The following is a 20,288-nucleotide window of genomic DNA, read 5'->3' as shown; positions in this document are numbered from 1 at the left end:
TTTATTAGAAAACCAATAGATGAATAGGCAAGATGTTTACTCAAAATTTTAGTTATTATGTTCCAGACACAGTGATAAGCATTTAAAACATGCTATTGTGCAGTAAGCCTCAAAATAGCCCAGTGAGATAGACATTACTATACCCATTGAATAGAGGACAAATAAGCTTAAGAAGGTTAAATAACATTCCTTATGTCATCCAATGAATAATGTTTGCAGCTTAGAATCCATAAGCTTTTATGCATTTCCTCTTAAGTGCATACAAGTATAGAAAGCTGAACAAGACATGATTTAAAGAAATTTATAGTCTTAGTGGGAAACGGAAAGAAACTGTACATGTTCAACCAAAACAGGTAGAATGTATTAGTGCTATAATAGTACAATCTGTTATTAGCCTCTGACGATTATAAGTAATACTGAATTAAGCTTTAAAATTAATTCAAATAAAGTCAGTTAAAATTTTAGCTGTGAAAGTATGCAAAAAGGAAAAGTGACAAACATTGACCATTTAAGCACTGTCCCATCCAAAAGTGATGGTGCCATGACATGATTATGAGTTCAGTTGACAGGACTATTCTCCTACTACAGAGATGAATGTATCAGCCTTTCTTGATCGTTATCATTAAACAGTCAAATCATATTAAAATCCTTATTTGATTCTGCATTTAGTAAGAAGGGTTGCTATTATAAATTGCTTTACCAGTTAGCTTGCCTTTAAGGAAAGGATATGCTGGTCCAAAGACATACTCCTTAGTCACATTAGCAGTGAATTAATGACTTGATATTCTGATTTAAGACAAGGTTAGATTCTGTGATTTTAGTTAATGCAAGTCTTCACCAAGGCTGACAATTCAAACTGTTCTCCTTCATGGCAGTGCTAATGCCTAACATGATGATAAGGAGGACTATTGGGGAGGCACACATTCTTCAGTATGTGTCAGCCTTCTGTGGATTTTCATACGTGGTGCTTCTTTATATGCTGGGTCTCTCAATTAAGTGTCATGGAGGCAAACAAGTAGAGGTAATGTTTTATATCAATTGCACTAAGACAGCAAACACAAATTCGTGGAAGTGGCGTTTGATACGTCTTGAACCCTGGTTGAGATTTCAATGTAAAATGAGGGTATATCAGACAGAGAATACCAGTATTAGTCTTATTTCCTGGTATTAACATTAAAAATACATAAGCAAATGTGTTTAGAATGCAAAGAAGTGGGGAGGCATAAGGAAGATGATGTCCACACTTAACAGGTGGAAGCAGATGGAAATTCAACGGTCTTGACTCCAACTAGAAAACTGGGTGTTTCTGGGAACTGAGTTCTCAGAAATAGACAACTTTAACCAGTTGTAATTATGTGTGAGGGAGGAGAGAAAATAAGCGGAGAAAGAGAAAGGCAAAAGGCAGTTATTGGTTTTTTCTGCCAGCATCACCTAGTATATCTCCAATTTAATCACAAAGGCAAAAATTAAGCTTACTTTTCAGCTGGTTTCAAAAACAAAGGGTGCTTTTGGTTGCAGATAGACTCATCCATAATTGTGTTATTTGGAAAACATAATAGGAATTATATAAAAAGGTATTCATTTTAAACTGTTTTTTCTTTGTGCAAATGTGATTTACAAGAATATAAGCGTTAATTATGAGTTTATTTAACACGTCTTAAACTGTTTTATTTCTAAATCTCATTGATTTGTTATAAGCATCTCATTTTCAATTTTTTTTTGTTAATGATGCCAAATTCATCCTGAATAAAATAAAAATATGAGAGATTTTACATAGTGAAATTTAGAAATTATTCCAAAGCTAGATAGTACTTTTTTCACAAAGTTTAAGAATGAAAATAACGGAATTTATTTTATGTTATGTTATAGAAATTACATTAACTTGATATGATTAAATATTAGTAACTTTTTCAATTATACTACTATCTTAATGAAGAAAGTAATCATGAATTTTAAAAAAGACTTAAATGTTTTTTGAATATGTTTTTCAAGCAAAAACAAAGTATTTCTTTTCCCCCCAGATGCAGGATCAGGATCTGGAGATGGAGGTAGGAGTTTCCTTTTTATATATTTGAAAACTTACATGTGGATATTATTTGTGGATATTTATTCATATCTTTGCCATTATAGATATCTGAGACAAATTTACATTTTGCATTTTAAGGAAAAGGAAAACAAAAAAGTATCATTCTCCTTATTAGATAAATGTACATACTATGCAAATTATTTGATATATTTATAAAATCATACTTAGGAACTCTATCTTCATCTAATCTTCCTTATTCTTTTGTTTGTTTGTGTCTGAGTTATCTTTGAGATATATATGCATGTGAAAACTTCCTAATGGAAGCTTCCAAGCATATTAGCAAAGCAGAAAACTCATGAGGAAATCATTTAAATATTGAGTTTTTAAAACATGTAATACTGCCCTCAATTACTAGGTATTAATATTAACATATACATAACTATCATTTAAACGAAATCTTAATTATTGAAATAAGCATTTGAAACTGAAGGAGCTTTAGTTCATAAAAGAAAAGTTAAAAAGATAAACAAAATTTAAGCCAATGAAAATAAGATAGTATCTTTTTAACTAAATTAATCTATAGTTGTTTTTACTAAAATAACATTTATATTTTCATTATTTAGTTGTGTGTTTAAGGAAGTGTATAAGATTAGAGAGAGGCAGAAATTTGCAAAATCTGATCTAATATATTTACCGCAAAATAAGATTTTATTTATGGATTGAACCTTCACTATAAATTTCCCAAAGTGATTTTCCAAATGAAAACTAAGCAAAATCTCACCATTATACATAACAAGAAAAAAAAACTAGATATAATTTCAACAAGAATAATAAAAAGAGAAAGAATAAAAACACAATCATTCTCTCAAGGCCTTGCTTAAGTTGGATAAAACTATTAAATGTATGATTCCAAGTAAATTTTAGTTTAGTTTTTAAATGCAGAACTTGATAAAAAAAAATAATAAGGAGATGAAGGCCTTGGATTCAGGAAAGTCAGATGTCTACTGCACACCGTATCTAGTTAGGGCCACACTTGAAAGATTTGTCAAATCACTTCATGTAATGAAAGGCTTAACTAGCTCAAATAAGCAAAATACCCAGAGAACGCAACAGAGCAGCATATTGGGGCACGGGTTTTTTCCATAAAGACTAAAGCTGAACAGGAGACAAGATTCAGTAGCATGTGAGCAGGAAATGGAGTTCAATGTCACATGACATTGGACAGCTATTTGATGTTAGGATAGTCTTTCACTGCCTTCTAAGAAATCAAGTTTGTGCTTTTGTTTTCTCTAGCTGATTAATATAGTGTTCCTAAAAAAGCTTCCCTAGAGGTTTTGAAAAGAAGAACTTCTAGAACAAATTAAATCTTAAAGAGGAAAAAAAAAAGGAGAAAAGATAGTTCCTTGAGTGAATGTTTCACCATTGGAATATTAAGAAATTAATCAACTTAAAAAAGGTTGCTTTGGGAAGGAAGAAGTTTCTATGCAAAATTCTGTCTATTTTCCAGCTATTCAGTTTTACATGTAGACTGCCTAATTTGGCAGATATTGTGTTAACCTTCAGCTGTTCCACTGTTCACGAAGCAAGTCTTAACTTTTTAGCATCTTTAAAAACAAAACTTAACAAACCAGACTACAAAGCACAACGTATCTTCATTGCTCTTTCTGTTGAAACATCAGTATGATACACTTTTTCTGAGTCTCCTCCTAATATCATGCATCATTTCTTCTTTTTTTAAAATAATAAGGGGTGGTTTATGTGTCAGACACTAGTTTCCAGCTTTTGTTCACTGTAATTAGCACATAATCGTGGAAGTGACATCAGCTTCACTCCTCCTTGTTACATTTTACATTGAAATCCTTGGTTCATTATGTTATCCTGTAATCTGAATAAGGTAATGTTTTTAGGAAATAATTTTAATGTCATGAACATGATGTTTCTAACTTAAATTTCGTACACTAGTTGGAAGCTACTTTCCTACTGTTCCTTTCAATTATAGGTGCTTTTTAGTAAGAGAGGAAAAAACACAGAACTTCTTAAGAGATAATTGCTTTAGAAAGAAAAAAGACCGTGTAACCCGTTTAATTCTGAGTTGTATTCTTTTTAAAGAGTTATTGTTCTGAAAGTTGTGGTAAATAAATATTTACTCCTAGTTAGTTGTGTAAAATTTTTTTTTTTTAATCAGAGACTGAATAGTGTTTGGTTTGGTTTGGTTTGGTTTTTACTGAATTACTTTTTTCTTTAGTCTATATGTTACTTTGCTCTGAAATACTGATGGTTTTAATTTTCTTTAATCTTTTTACTCTATTACAAAATGCCAAAAAAGCTTAGTAACTAGAACCTAAAAGCCTACTTTGGAGTGGCCTGCACAATTCCAGTTCGCATATCCATTGGCTTGTACGTAGAGTATGCTTGACTTGCTACCTCTGCTATGCACGGGATGGACCTGCCTCTGTGTTCTGACCAAGGCCCTATGCCAAGGTGGCAGAGGAGCAGAATCACTTTCCTTTGAATTAAGTGATTGAAGTACCTGAGACTGTTCTTGCTGGTCTGTACGTTATATTCTCAATAATGTATACTTAATTAATAATTGGGGCTTCTTTGCAAGCACTTTGGATGGTTAATGGTTATTTTTACAATTTCTTTTAACAAAAGTTAATATAGTTCCCAACTAGAATGCGTTGATCGGAATAGTGAAGTGAACAAATTTATTGACAAAACACTTATATGTGTGACTGTCGTAAATGATATCATTAAACCTCCAAACCCAAAATCACGTTAAAAATACATCCATTTTTACTTTCCTTAGATTGGCCTATATTTTTTAAAAGAATGAGTGTTACATTAGCAATGAAGATTAGACTTGATTATTTTTAAAATAATTTAAGTTTAACCCATTTGCACAAGGGCATATCTGTCATTTACTGCATTTGAGGGAACATTTTTACTACAATATAAAAGGGATAAAAGGTTTCATAAAATTTATGTTAACTTGTTAGTATACGTTTTACAGAGTTTTAAAATCTTTATTGATCTATTTAGTCAGATGAAATAATTCAAAAGGCTAACTTTATTTAGGTAAAACATGTTCGTTGTGTCGCCAACATGATCTGCACATTTGCATTCATCCCTAAAGGTAATTTGCAGGGGTAATAAGAAACAAATACTGCCTACAAATCTGAAAGGTTGGCTTTTCCCATTTCAGTGACTGTATCTGCTTAGTGTTTAGGAAAAATTAATGGGGCCGTCCGGAGGTGTAGTGGTTAAGTTTTCGCACTTTATTTCGGTGGCCCGGGGTTCACAGATTTGGATCCCATCATGCACACCTACACCCCTCCGGTCAAGCCAAGCTGTGGCAGCATCCCATATGGAAAATAGAGGAAGACTGGCACAGATGTTAGCACAGGGACAATCTACCTCAAGCAAAAAAAAGAGAGGAAGATTGGCAACAGATTTTGGCTCAGGGCCAATAGTCTTCATCTCTCCCCGAAAAAAAGAGAGAAAACTCAATATAAAGAATCCTTTTTCACTATTAGTTTTGAACATAAGACCTGCTGTTTATGGAATTCTGGTTTTAAAAAAATGTTTAGGGGCCGCCGGTGGAGCCAGCAGTTAAGTGCGCACATCCCGATTCAGCTGCTCGCGGTTCACCAGTTCGGATCCCAGGTGTGGACATGGCACCGCTTGGCAAGCCATGCTGTGGCAGGCATCCCACGTGTAAAGTAGAGGAAGATGGGCATGGATGTGAGCTCAGGGCCAGTCTTCCTCAGCAAAAAGATGAGGATTGGTGGCAGACGTTAGCTCAGGGCTAATCCTCCTCCTCAAAAAAAACCCAATATATATATATATAAAAAGATAAAAAAATGTTTAGTTGGCAAGGCATCTACATCAAATAACCTTTTGGATAGGCTATCACTCGTAAAAAAGGTCAGGATGAACTATAATTAACTATATATTTGCCCTATGGGAAGTTAATACGTGTTAATGTGTGGACCAAATTCCAAAGAATCTCAGAGAGGAGTTGAAAGAAGGGGGTTGGTGTTTCAAGTACTTATATACAGAGACTTAATGTTGTAAATAAGAGAACGGGTGTGTGTAGGAGGGATAATAACATCTTATCCACCCACAGACTTCCTTAAGCAACAAATACTGCAGTAGGAAAAAAGTATTAAAGGCCACTCCTCTCAAAATCCTGGGGTGTGTGGGTGGTTAAAGGACGCTTTTTAACCCCTGCTTTTCTCTCTCAGTCTTTCAGTTTTATTATAAACACTAAGCTATGAATATTTTCCATTACCCTCTTTTAAAAATATTTCTGGATTGATTAGATTTTTGTTAGACTCCTAAAAGTAGAAAAAGCCCAGCAAAATGAAAACTATATTTTAACCATTAAAATAATTGTAAATGTATTATCCTGCTATAGGTCTGGAAGAGTCCACAATTAAATTTTAATAACATCTCATGGGGAGTTGTATGATAATGTCTATAGAAATAAAATGTCTCTAAGATACACAGCATAGAAACAATGGGTATATATTTATTTCATTCGATAAAATGAAGCTCTGGGTCCATTTATACATATTATGTAATTATATAGTTTTAAGAGAATACTTTAATAGATTAATGTGAGATATATATAGCAAAAATTCAAATTAAATTTACATCCATTATTTACATAATGAAAGCCTGATTTTTATTTTAATTATCCAAGTAATTGTTATTATGGTAACTTCAGTGTACAAATCCAGTTATTAAATGTTTTTATTTAAATAAAATAAAATTTATTCTCAAATTTGTCCTGCAAAATTGTCCTGAGCCAATTATCTTTGTATAATATTTCTTGGATGCCCATAATTAAGACATTTACTTCGTACACATTTTGGCGAGAACAAGAAATGTTTACACTGCAACAAATTGTAGACCCTCGTCTGCTATTTCTGATTATGTATATTGGTAAAAACTGGAAAACAGCTTTTTAAAAAAATCCTTATGTTTCTAATGTGGATTTGATGATATTCAGGAAATTGGTTGAATTGAACAAGCCTAATATAACCTGGGTACTAAGGTAAGCTTTCTAGAGCTGTAAAGCTGAATATGACACAGTTCTTTACACTCAGGGAGATTACATGTAAATTCTCTTCTCAGCAGACAATGGGAAAAATTGTGATTCTAATTATCAAAAGAAAAATAATCCCCTGCAGAAATAAAATGTTAAATATGCTGTAAATAACAAGGTATGGAATATCTACTCCATAAAATATTCTTATATAAGGCTAAATAATTGTTTCTTCCGCGTTGCTGTACACCCTTTCCTCACCTCTATTTGTACCTTCTCCCCCTTACCGTCGTGGTCAAGTTTTGGCAAGCACAGCGTGCCTCACCATGTACTTTCTTCCTTGGGTTCACATTGCAGCCGAAATCCGGCAGGCATCAGTTGTAAATAGGTTCAGCTGCAATAGTGATTTGGTAAAGAAATGCTACCACATGCGCAAGGTCTGAGATTCTTCCAGGGCCCCACATACAGGGAGAAAGCAGAAACTAGCCTCACTTTTGCCGTCCCACATCTGAGAGCTGCCTAGAGATGAGCTTATAGCCATCTGAACCACAATTGAAATCTTATCTCAGCCTTTCATGGGTTGGAATCCATTTTACTTTCTCTTTACCTCAAAAGAGAAACAATATTGCGATGGAGTAATGAAATCGAGGTAGAATGAATGAGGAACACCGTGGATAATGAAATTGGAAAAACACAAAAAGCAAACAGAAGGTGGGAAACAAAGTGAGAATGATGGAAAACGAAAAGGGAGAAGAAAGGAACCTTGTTATCAACATGGCTGTGCTTTGTTCTCACGCGTGACTGCCATCTTAAAAATAAAAATAACTTTTTTTTCTCCAGTAGAACAGTAATAGTTGTTTGAATTTCTAGGTGAGATTGCTTGAGAATATGAAATGGATGTTATAAACTTTCTTCTGAATCAGTCATATAAGTTTTTGAAAACCATATTTAGGAAAAGAAATGTAATTATTGAATGCAATGTGATAGAAATGGCTTTGGATTACGAATCAGGAGATTTCATTCTAGATTTTTAATTGACTTGAATGATGCCTGTTTGATTTTTACTCTCAGTCTCCTTGGAGATTCATTTATTTTATCAGTAAAAGAGAATGCTATCTACTTATAGGAGAGATGATTATAATAAACTAATGCAAAGTGCTTCGAACTCCAAAAAAGTAAAGATGAAATTAAAAGAATTTATATTACCTTTGCTCTTTATCCCCATTTACTCTAAGAACATAATTTCTCTGAAGGGTTTAATTAGAAGTTTGAATCTTTTAATTAGTGATTTTTAAGTCCATGATTTAAAATATTGATGCTGAGATCATAATAAGAACTCTATGAACCCAGGCACAGTGTTCAGTCTTTAGAGGAGACAGCCAGCTCTGCAACTTGAAGAGAAGTGAAATCACAGTGTTGATAGCAGAATAACTGCGGTTATGCGAGATAAAGAAGAAATAAGAAATAATGTTAAAAATTTCAAAACCAGAAATAAGTATTCTTAAAACTACAATGGCAGGCATATTGCCTCCATAGAAATCCAAAAAGAAGAAATGGGAGGGGTTCATGATATGAGGGATTTGGCATATTTACAAGGAGAAATTTTCATCAGGGATCTAAGCATTGCAAAGTTTTTCTAGGGAAATTTGAGCTTTTTAGAAAGAGATTCTTTTAAAATAGATGGGAAGATTTTATTGTAGTTCTGCTGGATGTCAGAGCATGAATAGATAAATCTATAAAGATGCCTATACTCAGGTATAATATGTGTAAAACACTGTATGGGTTATAGAAAGCACCATCATAACATTAATTTATTTAATCACAATAACAGCCTTTGGATGTGTGGATGACGATCAGAAAGGATGAGCATCTTACCCACAATCCCAACAACAGTTCATATGGTAACTAAGCCAGTCCTTGAACTTCAGGGAGGGAGGAAACTATAGTCTACAAGATTACCCTACCTCTTGTAGTAGCTGTTTGCAACAACTACACCAGACCACATATTCTGTGGTTTCTATAAACCATAAGTCCTATCAACAATCATTTGAGATTTCGTTATCCATCTCCTTACCCCTTCCCCACTCTCAGTTTTAGTTTTGAATCATCTGTTCTATTCAATGTAGTACTCAAACCCCTATGGGTTTTGTCATTGTCTGTTATGTAAGTTAATCATGTTCCTCAGTCCATAATGATGGCACATAATGATTGCCATCTACTCTCTTCTGTTAATTTTCTCCTCATCCCCAATCCCTAATCCCATTCCTTTTCTTTTGTAAGTATTCAATCTAAGGTATTTAATATGCTTTAAATTCTTGGGAAAAAAATATGGTTATGTGAGTAGCAGCAGGAAGTAATGGTCAAAAAGACAGGCTCTGGAACAAGACTCTGTGGGTTTGATCCTGGCTCCACCATTTAAGAGCTGTGTGACCACAGACAGATTACTTAGACTCTCTGTGTTTAGTTTTTTCAACTGTGATCCTAGCAGGGTTTCCTGGGAAGTATACTCTGAAATTGCGATTTGTGCATTCGAAGTTTACTGAGCAGTGCTCTCAGGATCAGCATCTGTGGAAGGGAAGAAAGTAGGACTGGGCAAAGGGAGAAGCTGAACTGGTGCAGTTAAAAATAGCCACGGGAAGGTCCATGTGGAGCTCTGGAGATGGGATGGCCCCTAAGAGCTGTGCTGAATCGAGGCAGTGAAGCTGGGCCTTTATACCCCACCGATCGTCATTGATGTGAGCGACCCCAGAGAGGGAGAGTTACCTCGGGCCAGGTGTCTCTCTTCAGCTGCAGACTAGACTTGGAGAGGGACTCAGCAGTGAAGTGTCTGTACACAACATTCCTGGCAGCTGTGAAGGGGAAAATACGGACATTGCACCATGGCATCCTCTAGGGTCTGTAAAATTTAAAACAAGGAACAAAACAGACAAAATTCCTGCCCTGGCAGAGCATATCTCAGTAAACAGATAAACAAGGAAATATAGGTTGTCAGATGGTAATGAGTACTATGTAGGAGGGGAAAAGTGGGCCAGGAGAACGTGAGGGGGGTTGTTAATTTGTTTGGGGTGACCAGAAAGGCCTGGCCAAAGATAAGGAGGAAATGAAGGAGCAAACCTTGCAAATAAGGGAGGGAAGGGCATTCCAGAACTTCAAATACAAAAGCTCTGAAGCAGGTGCATAACTGGGGTGTTCCAGGAAGATCAAGGATGGTAGTTGGACCAAGGTGAGTAGGAGGGTGCTTGGAGATGAAGAAGAGAGGTCGGGGGGACCTTCCTTTGGGGTTTGGCTCTTCCTGTGAGTGAGCTGGGCACCATTGAGGGTCTGGAGCCGAGGAGGATGTGGGGCCTGACTGACAGTTTTACAAGATCTGCATTGAGAATGTGTTGAAGTAAAGGAGGAAGGGAAGAAGACTTCTACAGTTAAAAGAGAAAAGATCAAGTTTCTTTTGTCTGGTTGTTGTTGATTTGCAGGAGTTTTTGGTGTGTTCTCTAGAGAATCCTTTGTCTGTCTTACATGTACCAGTCTGCTACCCATCTGAGGGACATTGGTCCTCAATGAATGGATATCATAGGTTTTACTGTGGTCGAATCCATTTATTTTCTTAAGATATTTTTGTATTTGGGGTTTCATTTAAGATCTCCTTCTCCTGTTTTGATATTTTTAAGCAAGCAGAAAATTTCACTTGTTACAGATAGTATTTAATACGTAGGAATCTCTGCATGCTGCAGTGCATGCCAAATTGCATTGAATTTGTTTCAAATTTGGATTTGAAAATATAGCTTTTTTTTACTGTACTAAATGTACAATACATATTGTAGCATATGATTTTCAATGTGTACTTAACAAAGAGCAATTTCATTTTCTCTGGTAAATTACACACTTGTTATAGCTTTGGGATTTAAATAAAAACCAAGAATAAATAGAAAACAATATGTTTAAATAATGTTAGCATCCTGGCTCAATGAGTCAAACCAAAAGAATTATTCCAATGACTGTCAGTTAGTAAACTGGTTCTGAAAAATCTTTTAGTTTTGTATTCCTTGCTGATCTCTCTCTGAGAAGAATAAAAGGGGAATTAACTGGGTTTTAAATAAGGCTGAACTGATGCTTCCAAGAACTTGTTCTGCAGATGGATCATTTAAACTGGATCCATTCCTAATTAAATAATACTGCTTATAAACTTAATCTTTCCCCCTGTTTTCTCTCATTTTCCAGCTGCTTTTCTCATTCCTTAACTCTATAGTTTGGCTCACATTGTGGGTATTCTGTCATTACCTTCTTTTGGTGAAGATCACAAACAGAAAGACCATTATTAGCGTAATCAGTTAAAGCAGGAGCCCATTTCTAGGATGACTTTGACACAAAAGTGATGTACTCTGCACATATTTGGTCCTGGGTAAATTGAAAAATTTTGCATGATCTTGTAAGCATTGAGTTAAGGCAAGTGTCATTCCAGTTACGCGGACCATTCTCTCTAGAGACTGTAGCACTGACAGAAAAACATGACCTTTAGCAAGTAGAATTTCTGACACCTTGGTTTAAATGGTAGTGGTGGAAACTTGGTGAAAAGACATGTTGAGCTGTATAGTGTCATCTTTCCTGAATTCTTCGAGCTTGGTGATGCATTTTGAGATCTAATCCTTAAGAGTTGGAGTTTACAATGTTGAGGATTTTATTCAGTTACTCAAAAGACAGCCATAATAGCAGCTTGAATGTGGTTATCTTTGAAAGTAGGTGTTATTTTTAAATATAATGAAAGAGAAACACAGCTGGCAGTGGAGAGAAAAAAGGGAATTGGTAGTAGAGTTATTATACTGCATCTTAAATAGTGAGATGATATTAAATGCTTGTAGCCTACAAGCTCTTGCTCTTACTGCCTCCAAGGTCCATGCTGTCCAACCATGTTCAGGCATTGATTCAGGAAACTCCCTTGGCCTTTCACGAAGAAAGAGCTCCCTTATGCTGAGCTCTTCTTTGAGATAGAATGTGGCAGAGTTACAGAGCGAGTCCAATCCTATAAATCAGCACACTCTGAATTTTCTATCATGAATAGTTCTCAGGTCTATATCTCTAGACCCTCCACCAATCCCCCATTTCAGTCCCTAGTCATCTCTTGTCCATAACGTTGAAAAAAAGGCTCCTAACAGGTCTCTCTGCTTCTGGTCTTGTCATCCTAAAATTTTTCTTACTTGCACAGTCAGAGTGATTTATATAAAATACTTATGTGAGCATGTCATTCCCCTCCTTACAACCCAACAATGGCTGTCCATCATCCTTAGAATAAAAGTCAGTCTTCCCAGTAAGAGATACAAAGACCTCCAGAATTGGTCCAAAGCCTGCCTCTCCATTCTTGCTATTAATCTTCTTCACCTCAGACTTGATACTCCAGTATACTTTTTCATTGACAGTAGTTCTTTGGGATACAGTGCCATTAGATTTCTTGCCTCTTTGCTCTGCTAATGCTCTTCCTTCTTCCTGAAGCCCTTCCTGTGTGCTTGCCTAAATATTATTCATCTTCCAAGACTAAATCAGGGATCAGATTCTACAGGAAGATTTCCTTCAATCCCTTGCTTGGACTAAATATCTCTCATCAGTTCTACTTTGCATTGCCAATCTGATTCATTGAACTAATCTGTTTGCGTATGTGCCTGGAGCTATTTACTGGTAATGTCCCTATACGCAGACCACACGGCCCCCTGCTTAGTAGGACCTTGTTAAATGTTTGCTCAGCTGAACCAAGGTTGTAACATGAATAGCAAAAATGTGTGCTTAAATTTCAAAATGTTTCCATTTTTCCATTCACCTTTGCATACTACAGTTTAAATTATATGAAATTCTGAACTAAAAGTTGAATGTACAGAGTTTCGTGTACTAAAATAACTGTAGGACTATTTTAACTTAATAGAAGCGGACTGAAGAATAACAAACCAAAAAAAGTAAAAGCACGATCCATCCCACCAAGAATAAGGCAGGAAAGTGATATTCACAAACCTAAACCAGCTTCAAAAATAAGCACCCACTTACATACCCAGGACCTAAGGAGGATCAAGAGAATCCAAGAGGAGCCTACCAAAAATACAGGTGGCCAGCCCAAGCTGGAAGGCTTTTCCTTTGCATTTCCTTTATTTTGTGAAGTGCACGGCATCTGATAGTAGTATATCAACTTATTCACTTGTGATTTACCACGTTCTCCTAAAAGTGGTGTGCCAAGAAAAAAAAAAAAGTTATTTTAGGGTTCTAGTAAGTTAGTTTGTAGGTAATTGAGGTAATTTTACTCTATGTGAATACTTTATTCCACATCCAAATTGCTCATTAAAATACCAAATGACTTTGGCCAGAGAAGAGAATCATTTGGAAATTCATTTGATGCCTTCATTTGACATTGAAGCAGTGAAAAAAAGCCTGTCTTTTTTGAGTTTCCAGGGAATTACAATGATTAGCTCACATAAAATGTACTTTAACCATAAAAGAATATTACTTGGAAAATAAAACCCTGGATATTAGTTCCTTACATCTAGAAATTTTCTTAGTTTAATGAAATAAGAGAGAAGAACTCTGTGAGCTTCAGCTTTTAACTTATGAAATATGCAACCGTATATGGAGGAGGAAAATGGCGCCGCCGTGTGATGCCAGGGAGAAGTGAGAGGAAATGATTTTAGAGTAAGTCACCTCAGTGCCATCAGACTGAAAGGGAAGATGCAGCCAGCAGAATTTCATAGGACTGTGCCTGGCCTGCGGTAGGTGCTTCATAAATATTTGTGAAATTGATGGATGAATGATCTGGTAGGGTGGTGATGTCACCTCCTACAATAGCAGTTAATTGGTGCATTTGTGCACACAGAGGCCACTCTACTACCTCCCAGTAGTGCTAACTATGGCCCTCAACTTGCTGAGTGTAGGCATCGAAATGCCATAAGAGATGTCATTCCTTCAGAAATCTGCAGTGATTCTATTTCTTCCACCAACTCTGAGTCACAGCTCTTCCCCACCTCCCCGTGCTCTCCTATTCCATCCATTTCCCCCCATAGATGAAACTGGAGCAATGTAGTTATGCAGTGCTCAGATATAAAAGAAGATATTTATGGGCGATAAAAAAGAAAAGTTTGGCAAAACAAAACAGGAGAGCAATCTGGTGAGAGAAAAGGACTTTCAATGCAAAACGTCAGAAGGAAAAAGGAGAAAGCAGTGATGTTCAACATTTTGTAGAAAAAGAGTTTTAGTGCCCAACTAAGGAACAAAAAAAGTGGAATTTTAAATAGCTTCAGGCTTGGGTAGGCTGTATGGTTTTTCATATGTTCTAACTCTTAACATTTCTTCCATATTAATGCATACAGTATTTCCTCATTTAACGCATGTCTCCCTTCGATTGTTTCTCTACCCCCAACACATATATGTTTTGAGAAGACAATCTTTTTAAAAGAGTTCCAGACGTGGATTTTCTTCCTAACTCTACCCCACACACATTTTTCTCCCTCATCTAAAGCAGCATTTATTGTCGCCAGAGGATATTTCATTAGAAAAATAGTTTTTTTCTTGCCAGACAAGACAAAAGGTTGAAATCAGTGTTCCATGCTGCTGGGTGGAAGATCAGACAGCCTCCCCCTACCCCAGCACTTTTGAAAATGTGTTCTGTGGAACTTGAATGCCTCAAGAAGCTGTTATACCAAAGGGTATCCAGTCAAGTGAGCTTGAGAAATGCAGCAGATTTTTGACCCCTTTTGAAGAGTCACATATAGGGTGACCAACTTGTTCCAGTTTGCCCAAGACTTTTTTGGTTTTAGCACTGAAAATTCTACATCCCAGGAAACTCCTCAGTCGTGCAAAAACCGAGACAATTGGTCACCTTAATCACATATGACAGACTGAAAAGTCTTGCAGTAAAGAAGCATGCTAAATTTTGTTTAAACGGTGTTTTTCAAGAACCCCTGACCATGAAACATTTTCCTTAAAGATATTAAAATCAAAGGAATCTGTAAGCCATGGTGCACACTTTGGGAAACTCTGCTCCAAACCATCCATTTGTCTCCTGGTCTCTGCAATCTTATTAGTGGTCTTCTCCCTATTGCTCTGTGTTGTAGGGCACGTGGAGACCTGAGGAATGGTCTGCCAACTCTAGCTGCTGAGTCTCCTGCTGAACCTTAGACTACGAGTACTCAAGCCTCAAGCTTGAAACTTCAAAGAATTTTCCTATAGAAATAGATTTCGTCACTTCGAAATTATTCTCCTTTCTCAGTCTCTTTCACAAAAATTTACCTGTCGTAATGCAAATCTTGGGAATTTCTACAGGAAGGTAATATATTATAAGGAAAGTCTTTAAAAAATCTATATCACAAGTTCTTTTGTTATTTGCTCTCGTATAATTACGGATGAGCCTCGAATATATGTTGGGCAGTATGTGTTAATTTCAAAGAAAAAAATTAGTGAAGAGTTTTGAGGCTGCTATTGTATGACAGCATAGGCATTCATGGAACTCTCCTCTGATGGCTTTCTCTGTAGGAACAATAACGCCTAAGGGGAGAGGAGAGAATTACACAAGGGGATAAAGATGAACAGAATGGAACACAAACATTTTTTAAGGTCTGGAAGAGGAGCAGGATTCAGATCCAGAGCTGCTTAGTTCCACTCAAGCATTTTTTTTAACTGACAGTTAAAGGCCTGGTCTGGTTGAGTAGATCCTCTGCCTGCCACTGCATCGCCGACTAGGAACCGGTGCCTCTTCCTGCACCTGCAAATGATCATAGAAGGCAATGCCCGTTTTTTGAATTACAGAGGATTGGCTGGATTAGTTGATGAAAGGGACTCTGTTACGCTGAATCATGTGTTTGTTCCAACAACGACTTAAATTTTTCTAAATTCAGAGATTTTTTTTCTAACTTTTTCTAAGTAGTTTTCAGCTCGAAATATCTGAGAATTTAAAAGTACTATTTCTGACATTTCTAGCACACAGTATTTACTGATAATGCTGAGGGAGCATTCCCTCTGACAAAGTTTCTAATTTTCGTACCTCTGGGACAAGGCCAAGCAAAAGAACAATGCGGTAGCTGCATGCTCCTCCCCGAGGTTACTGGGAATGAGAAGAAATAGATGGCAGAATACTTTTAAATAGCCTGCTGCTTCTAGGTTTGCTGCTTTCAAATGGGGCAATTATAGAAACACGAGTAAAGATGGATAATTTCTTTTAATGAAGTAAAACAGGGTGATGGAATACAGAGTGACTGGGTTTTTTGGGAATAGTGAGATGTTCCCTGAACACCTGAATTGTAAGAAAGATAGGTGCGCCCGGATCCAGAGGCAGGGCCTTCAGACCAAACAGACGAGCAAAGGCTAATGCCCTAAGGAAGACCTCAGGGAAGTCCAGAAACAGAAAGAAAGTAAGTGTAGCTGGAGCACAGTGAGTGAGCAGGAGAATGGTAGAAGAGTGGAGAAGTGGTAAGGAATTTGGATTTTATTTATAGTGTCATGGGAAGCCTTAGAAGGGGAGTAATATAATCTGGCTTATATTTTTAAAAGACTACTCTGGCTGCTGTGTGGAGAATGAATTATAGATGAAACAAGAGAGAAAGCAAAGAAACCAGCTAAAAGGATTATTGCAGGGGACAGGTAAAGATGACTCTGACCTGGTTAGGGTGGTAGCAATAAAGATGGCAAGAAGGAGACAGATGTACTGGTGTCCCACATCCACTCAAATTCCTTTCCATTTCTTTCTGTATTGACATTGGTGTGAACAAAATGTTATATGCTAATGTAAAGAAGGATCTGGAAAGGGGAAATAAAAAAGATAACAATTCAGTCACCTCATTTTGCACTCCTCAAATTCTCCATACACATTCAACATGAATGAATGCATAGGTTTACTTTTAAGACATGAAAATGTTTCATAAAAGCATCATTTTGAAAAACCAAAGCCCGTGCATTGAGCCTATTGTATTCATCTCAGGCAATTTTCTCAGACTTCAAGAGGGAAGCAGATTGATGTACTTTTGGGATTTTCAACCAGTGGCTTTTCAACAAAGCCTGGATATAGGGAAGTTTTTGTTTTTCATTTACCATTTTAAATTTGTACCACTTAAGCCTCATCACTGGTATGGCAGTAAAAGGTAAAATATAAAAATAGACAGCTCTATAATTTGGCCTTTAAATGGTTTTATGTATTTATATTCTATGTAGGATATGTAACAGATTGTGATAACAGACAGAATCAGATATAATCAAATTGCAGCCTTACAAATATAGCAAATATCATGAAACAGCTCCCTTCTGCTGACTCACAGAGTGGGAGTTCTGTTTCTCTCATTATATTTTTTCTGTAACAGCTTATCACTAGCAACACCTTTGTAGAAGTTCTTCTGCTCTGTCAGTGTGAATGTCCCCACAATAACACTTTACCTGTATTTACCATTGATTCTCACATTGGATTTTCTTCTCTGGAGACAACAAATTTGACTGGCTTGAAATATAAAACTTATGGCTTCCACTTTTAGTTTCCCAGTTCACATAGCAGCATAGCAGAAGTCACTCCTCAGTTCAGAAAACATAAGGCCCTTGGATTCAAGCTCCCCTTTGTTCAACCTCCATGGTGCTGTTCTGTTTTATTTCTCTAAAGCCGGTAGCCTCTCACCTGTGCTGTTAGAGGGAAGAATTCTACCAGCGATATATAGCATCACTACAAGTAAGGTCTACTTGTTGCTACATCTGAATGCAAATGAGGACAACAGAGCATCCTGTTTACTCTTTAGTTCACTCGCCTGTCCCTTCTAGGGTGGGAACTTAAAGGTGCCGTCAGATATTTGTAAACGTGCCTTTTGCGTGTTTCTTTCACAGAGATTATTTTAGAGTGAGTAGAGTTGTTTTCCTTTTTGTTTGGGGTTGTTGTTTGGTGTTTTAAAACTTGTTTAGCTTTTCCTCCTCTTTAACCCTAAGTTGCAACTCTGTTTTAATGCTCCAGCTTGCAGGAGCCATTCCTCACTGGATTCCTGAAGTGGGAGTAGCGTTCTACCAGTAGGGGGAGCTCATACCATGCCTATTTTGTGGGTTGTAGAAAGTCACTTTTGTAGGATTGTGTAGTTAGGGTGGAGCTATTTTAACTCTGAAGCCAGCAAAGATTATGGATTGGAATAAACGTTTTTTTCCTACAATTGAAAATTAAAATTTGCTAAAGTTGTAATTCTCAACTACAGTAAGAGTTGAGGTGTCTGGTTAACGAATCTGTATGCTGAAATGTTGAATTTTTCAGATAACTGAAATGTGGAGACTTTAAAACATGTCAAAAGATTTCTTTCCTGGGATGTATAACCAAATTTCTGTCCTCCATAAATAATAGACAAAGCGCCTGATTTTAAGGTTTTCGTTTGTTTGTTTATGACTGTAGGTCATTATAAACACGGCAGGCACAGACGTGAGTGGTGGTGGACATAGGGTTGAATGGATGCTGCTTGCACTCTTAAACTTGTTTTTCTCGTGAATATCTCTCACATAAATTTACTTTGGGTCCATTTCCCTTTCTTACTAAATTGGTGTCAAGTGTTGTCTTACGGGCACCAGAATTGTGATAAGTTAACTTTCAGGAATTGACCTGGAGCATCCTCTCTCACTCCTTTTTCTTCTTCAAGGTTATGTTCTTTGAGATGTCAGCATCCTTCAAAATACTCTGTAATTTTGGAGCCTCTAATATGGTGGACATCAAGCACCTCATCCCACAGCGTTTAGTGTATTCACAGGAAATGCTCATTTCTTATTCTTCATTGAACACCCATTTAATGACAGGCACTGAGCAAGAGACCAGAGATTAAGATAAAAGATAAGCAAGACTGGTCTCTACCCACCACAAACTCATGATCTGGATGATTCACTACTTAGTGTGTTGGGAAAAGGATGGCTCCAAAGTCTGTGTTTTCTTCATCAGAAGAAAAGGACACGGTTGTCTCCAATCTGGTCCGAATGTTTGATTTTCAAATCATTCCTGACTCAAGCCAGTTGACTAATTGAATGCATTATGGATAAGAAATTTGAAAGTCTTTGAATTCGATAGTGCACAATGCCCTCAGTTAGATGGACTTTACTTATGTAATCACTCCTGTCATACGATTCTCATCCAAATGGACGTGCTATTTCATAGGATGAATCCGTGTGGAAACACTGGTGTGGAAGTGACAGGGTGGGAGGGGGGAGCAGAGAGGAATGCGAGGTGAGATGGGAGGAGGAGACTGGGAGATGGTAAAATGTTCCCCAGCATTTACTCTGTTTCCTCAGGGTGAGCTCCACAATTGTCTAGCAATTTTCTAGCAATAAAATAGCTGTCCTCTGGTTGATAAGCCTTTAGCATGACAGAGTGATGACCCTAGACTGGATTCTCAGATTTAAATAGCTCTTTGGTTCCCAGAAGGCGAAGCTCTTTTCTCCTCTCTCCCCTCAAAATAGACTTTCTTCTGCTGTCAGCATTGCTAGTGTTTCTTGTTCCCACTCCGGTGCCCAGTTACCACAGCTTCATTGCTGCCACCGTGGCCTCTTTCCCTGTGCTTCCCACATTTCTTTCTCCATCTATCTTATTTTTCCCGACTTGGATTTACCTGAAAAATCTGTTCTATAAACATTGTCAGTTCTGCATGAGCAGACTGACCACAGCAGTATGCAGAGGCTGTGATATCATGGAACGTGTGTAGCTTCAACTTCAGGGCCTCTCACTTTGCACAGGCCCCTTCCAGGCTTCTGTACATACTTGTGCATTTGTAATGTTGTCTTATTTTTTTTTCTAAAGAAGTTCCACTAAATTGTATGAGCTCAGTTCCCACAAAAACTTAGATCTGTCTCTGTCCATGAGTTTTACTATTCAGATCTTTGGCTTATTTTTCAATTGTTTTGTTGTTTGTTGTTGTTGTTTTGTGGTTCTGTATGTAGATTGTTTCAGTGCTGGTTCTTTTTTGTTTGTTTTTTTTTGCTGAGGAAGATTCACCCTGAGCTAAGATCTGTGCCAATCGTTTTCTATTTTATACATGGGTTGCCAGCACAGCATGGCCACTGACAAGTGGTGTAGGGCTGCGCTCAGGAATCCAACCCAGGCTGCCAAACCCAGCCCCAAGGTTGTTTCTTAATGAATATTTTAAATTTTTTTTTCCTCCCAAGCGTCGTCTTAGTTCAGAGTTGTATCAGAAGCCAGGTTTTCTAATAGAGTTTAATGGATTTTTCAACAATTCTTATAAAATATGGTATCTT

At 36.9% G+C, this 20,288-nt stretch overlaps 1 protein-coding gene across 1 annotated transcript in view; it reads left to right on the top strand.

The window, feature by feature from the left end:
* Positions 1-20,288, top strand: part of TMEFF2 (transmembrane protein with EGF like and two follistatin like domains 2) — a 225,733-nt gene that overhangs the window by 13,953 nt on the left and 191,492 nt on the right. The window contains exon 4 of the mRNA XM_001502318.5: positions 2,022-2,048. Within this exon, the coding sequence (XP_001502368.1) occupies positions 2,022-2,048 (27 nt within the window). The remainder of the gene's footprint in view (positions 1-2,021; positions 2,049-20,288) is intronic.

The sequence above is a fragment of the Equus caballus genome, chromosome 18 (genome assembly GCF_041296265.1).
Source record: "Equus caballus isolate H_3958 breed thoroughbred chromosome 18, TB-T2T, whole genome shotgun sequence".
In the NCBI taxonomy this organism is placed as follows: Eukaryota; Metazoa; Chordata; class Mammalia; order Perissodactyla; family Equidae; genus Equus; species Equus caballus.
This window is presented reverse-complemented; position numbering and strand designations above follow the sequence as displayed.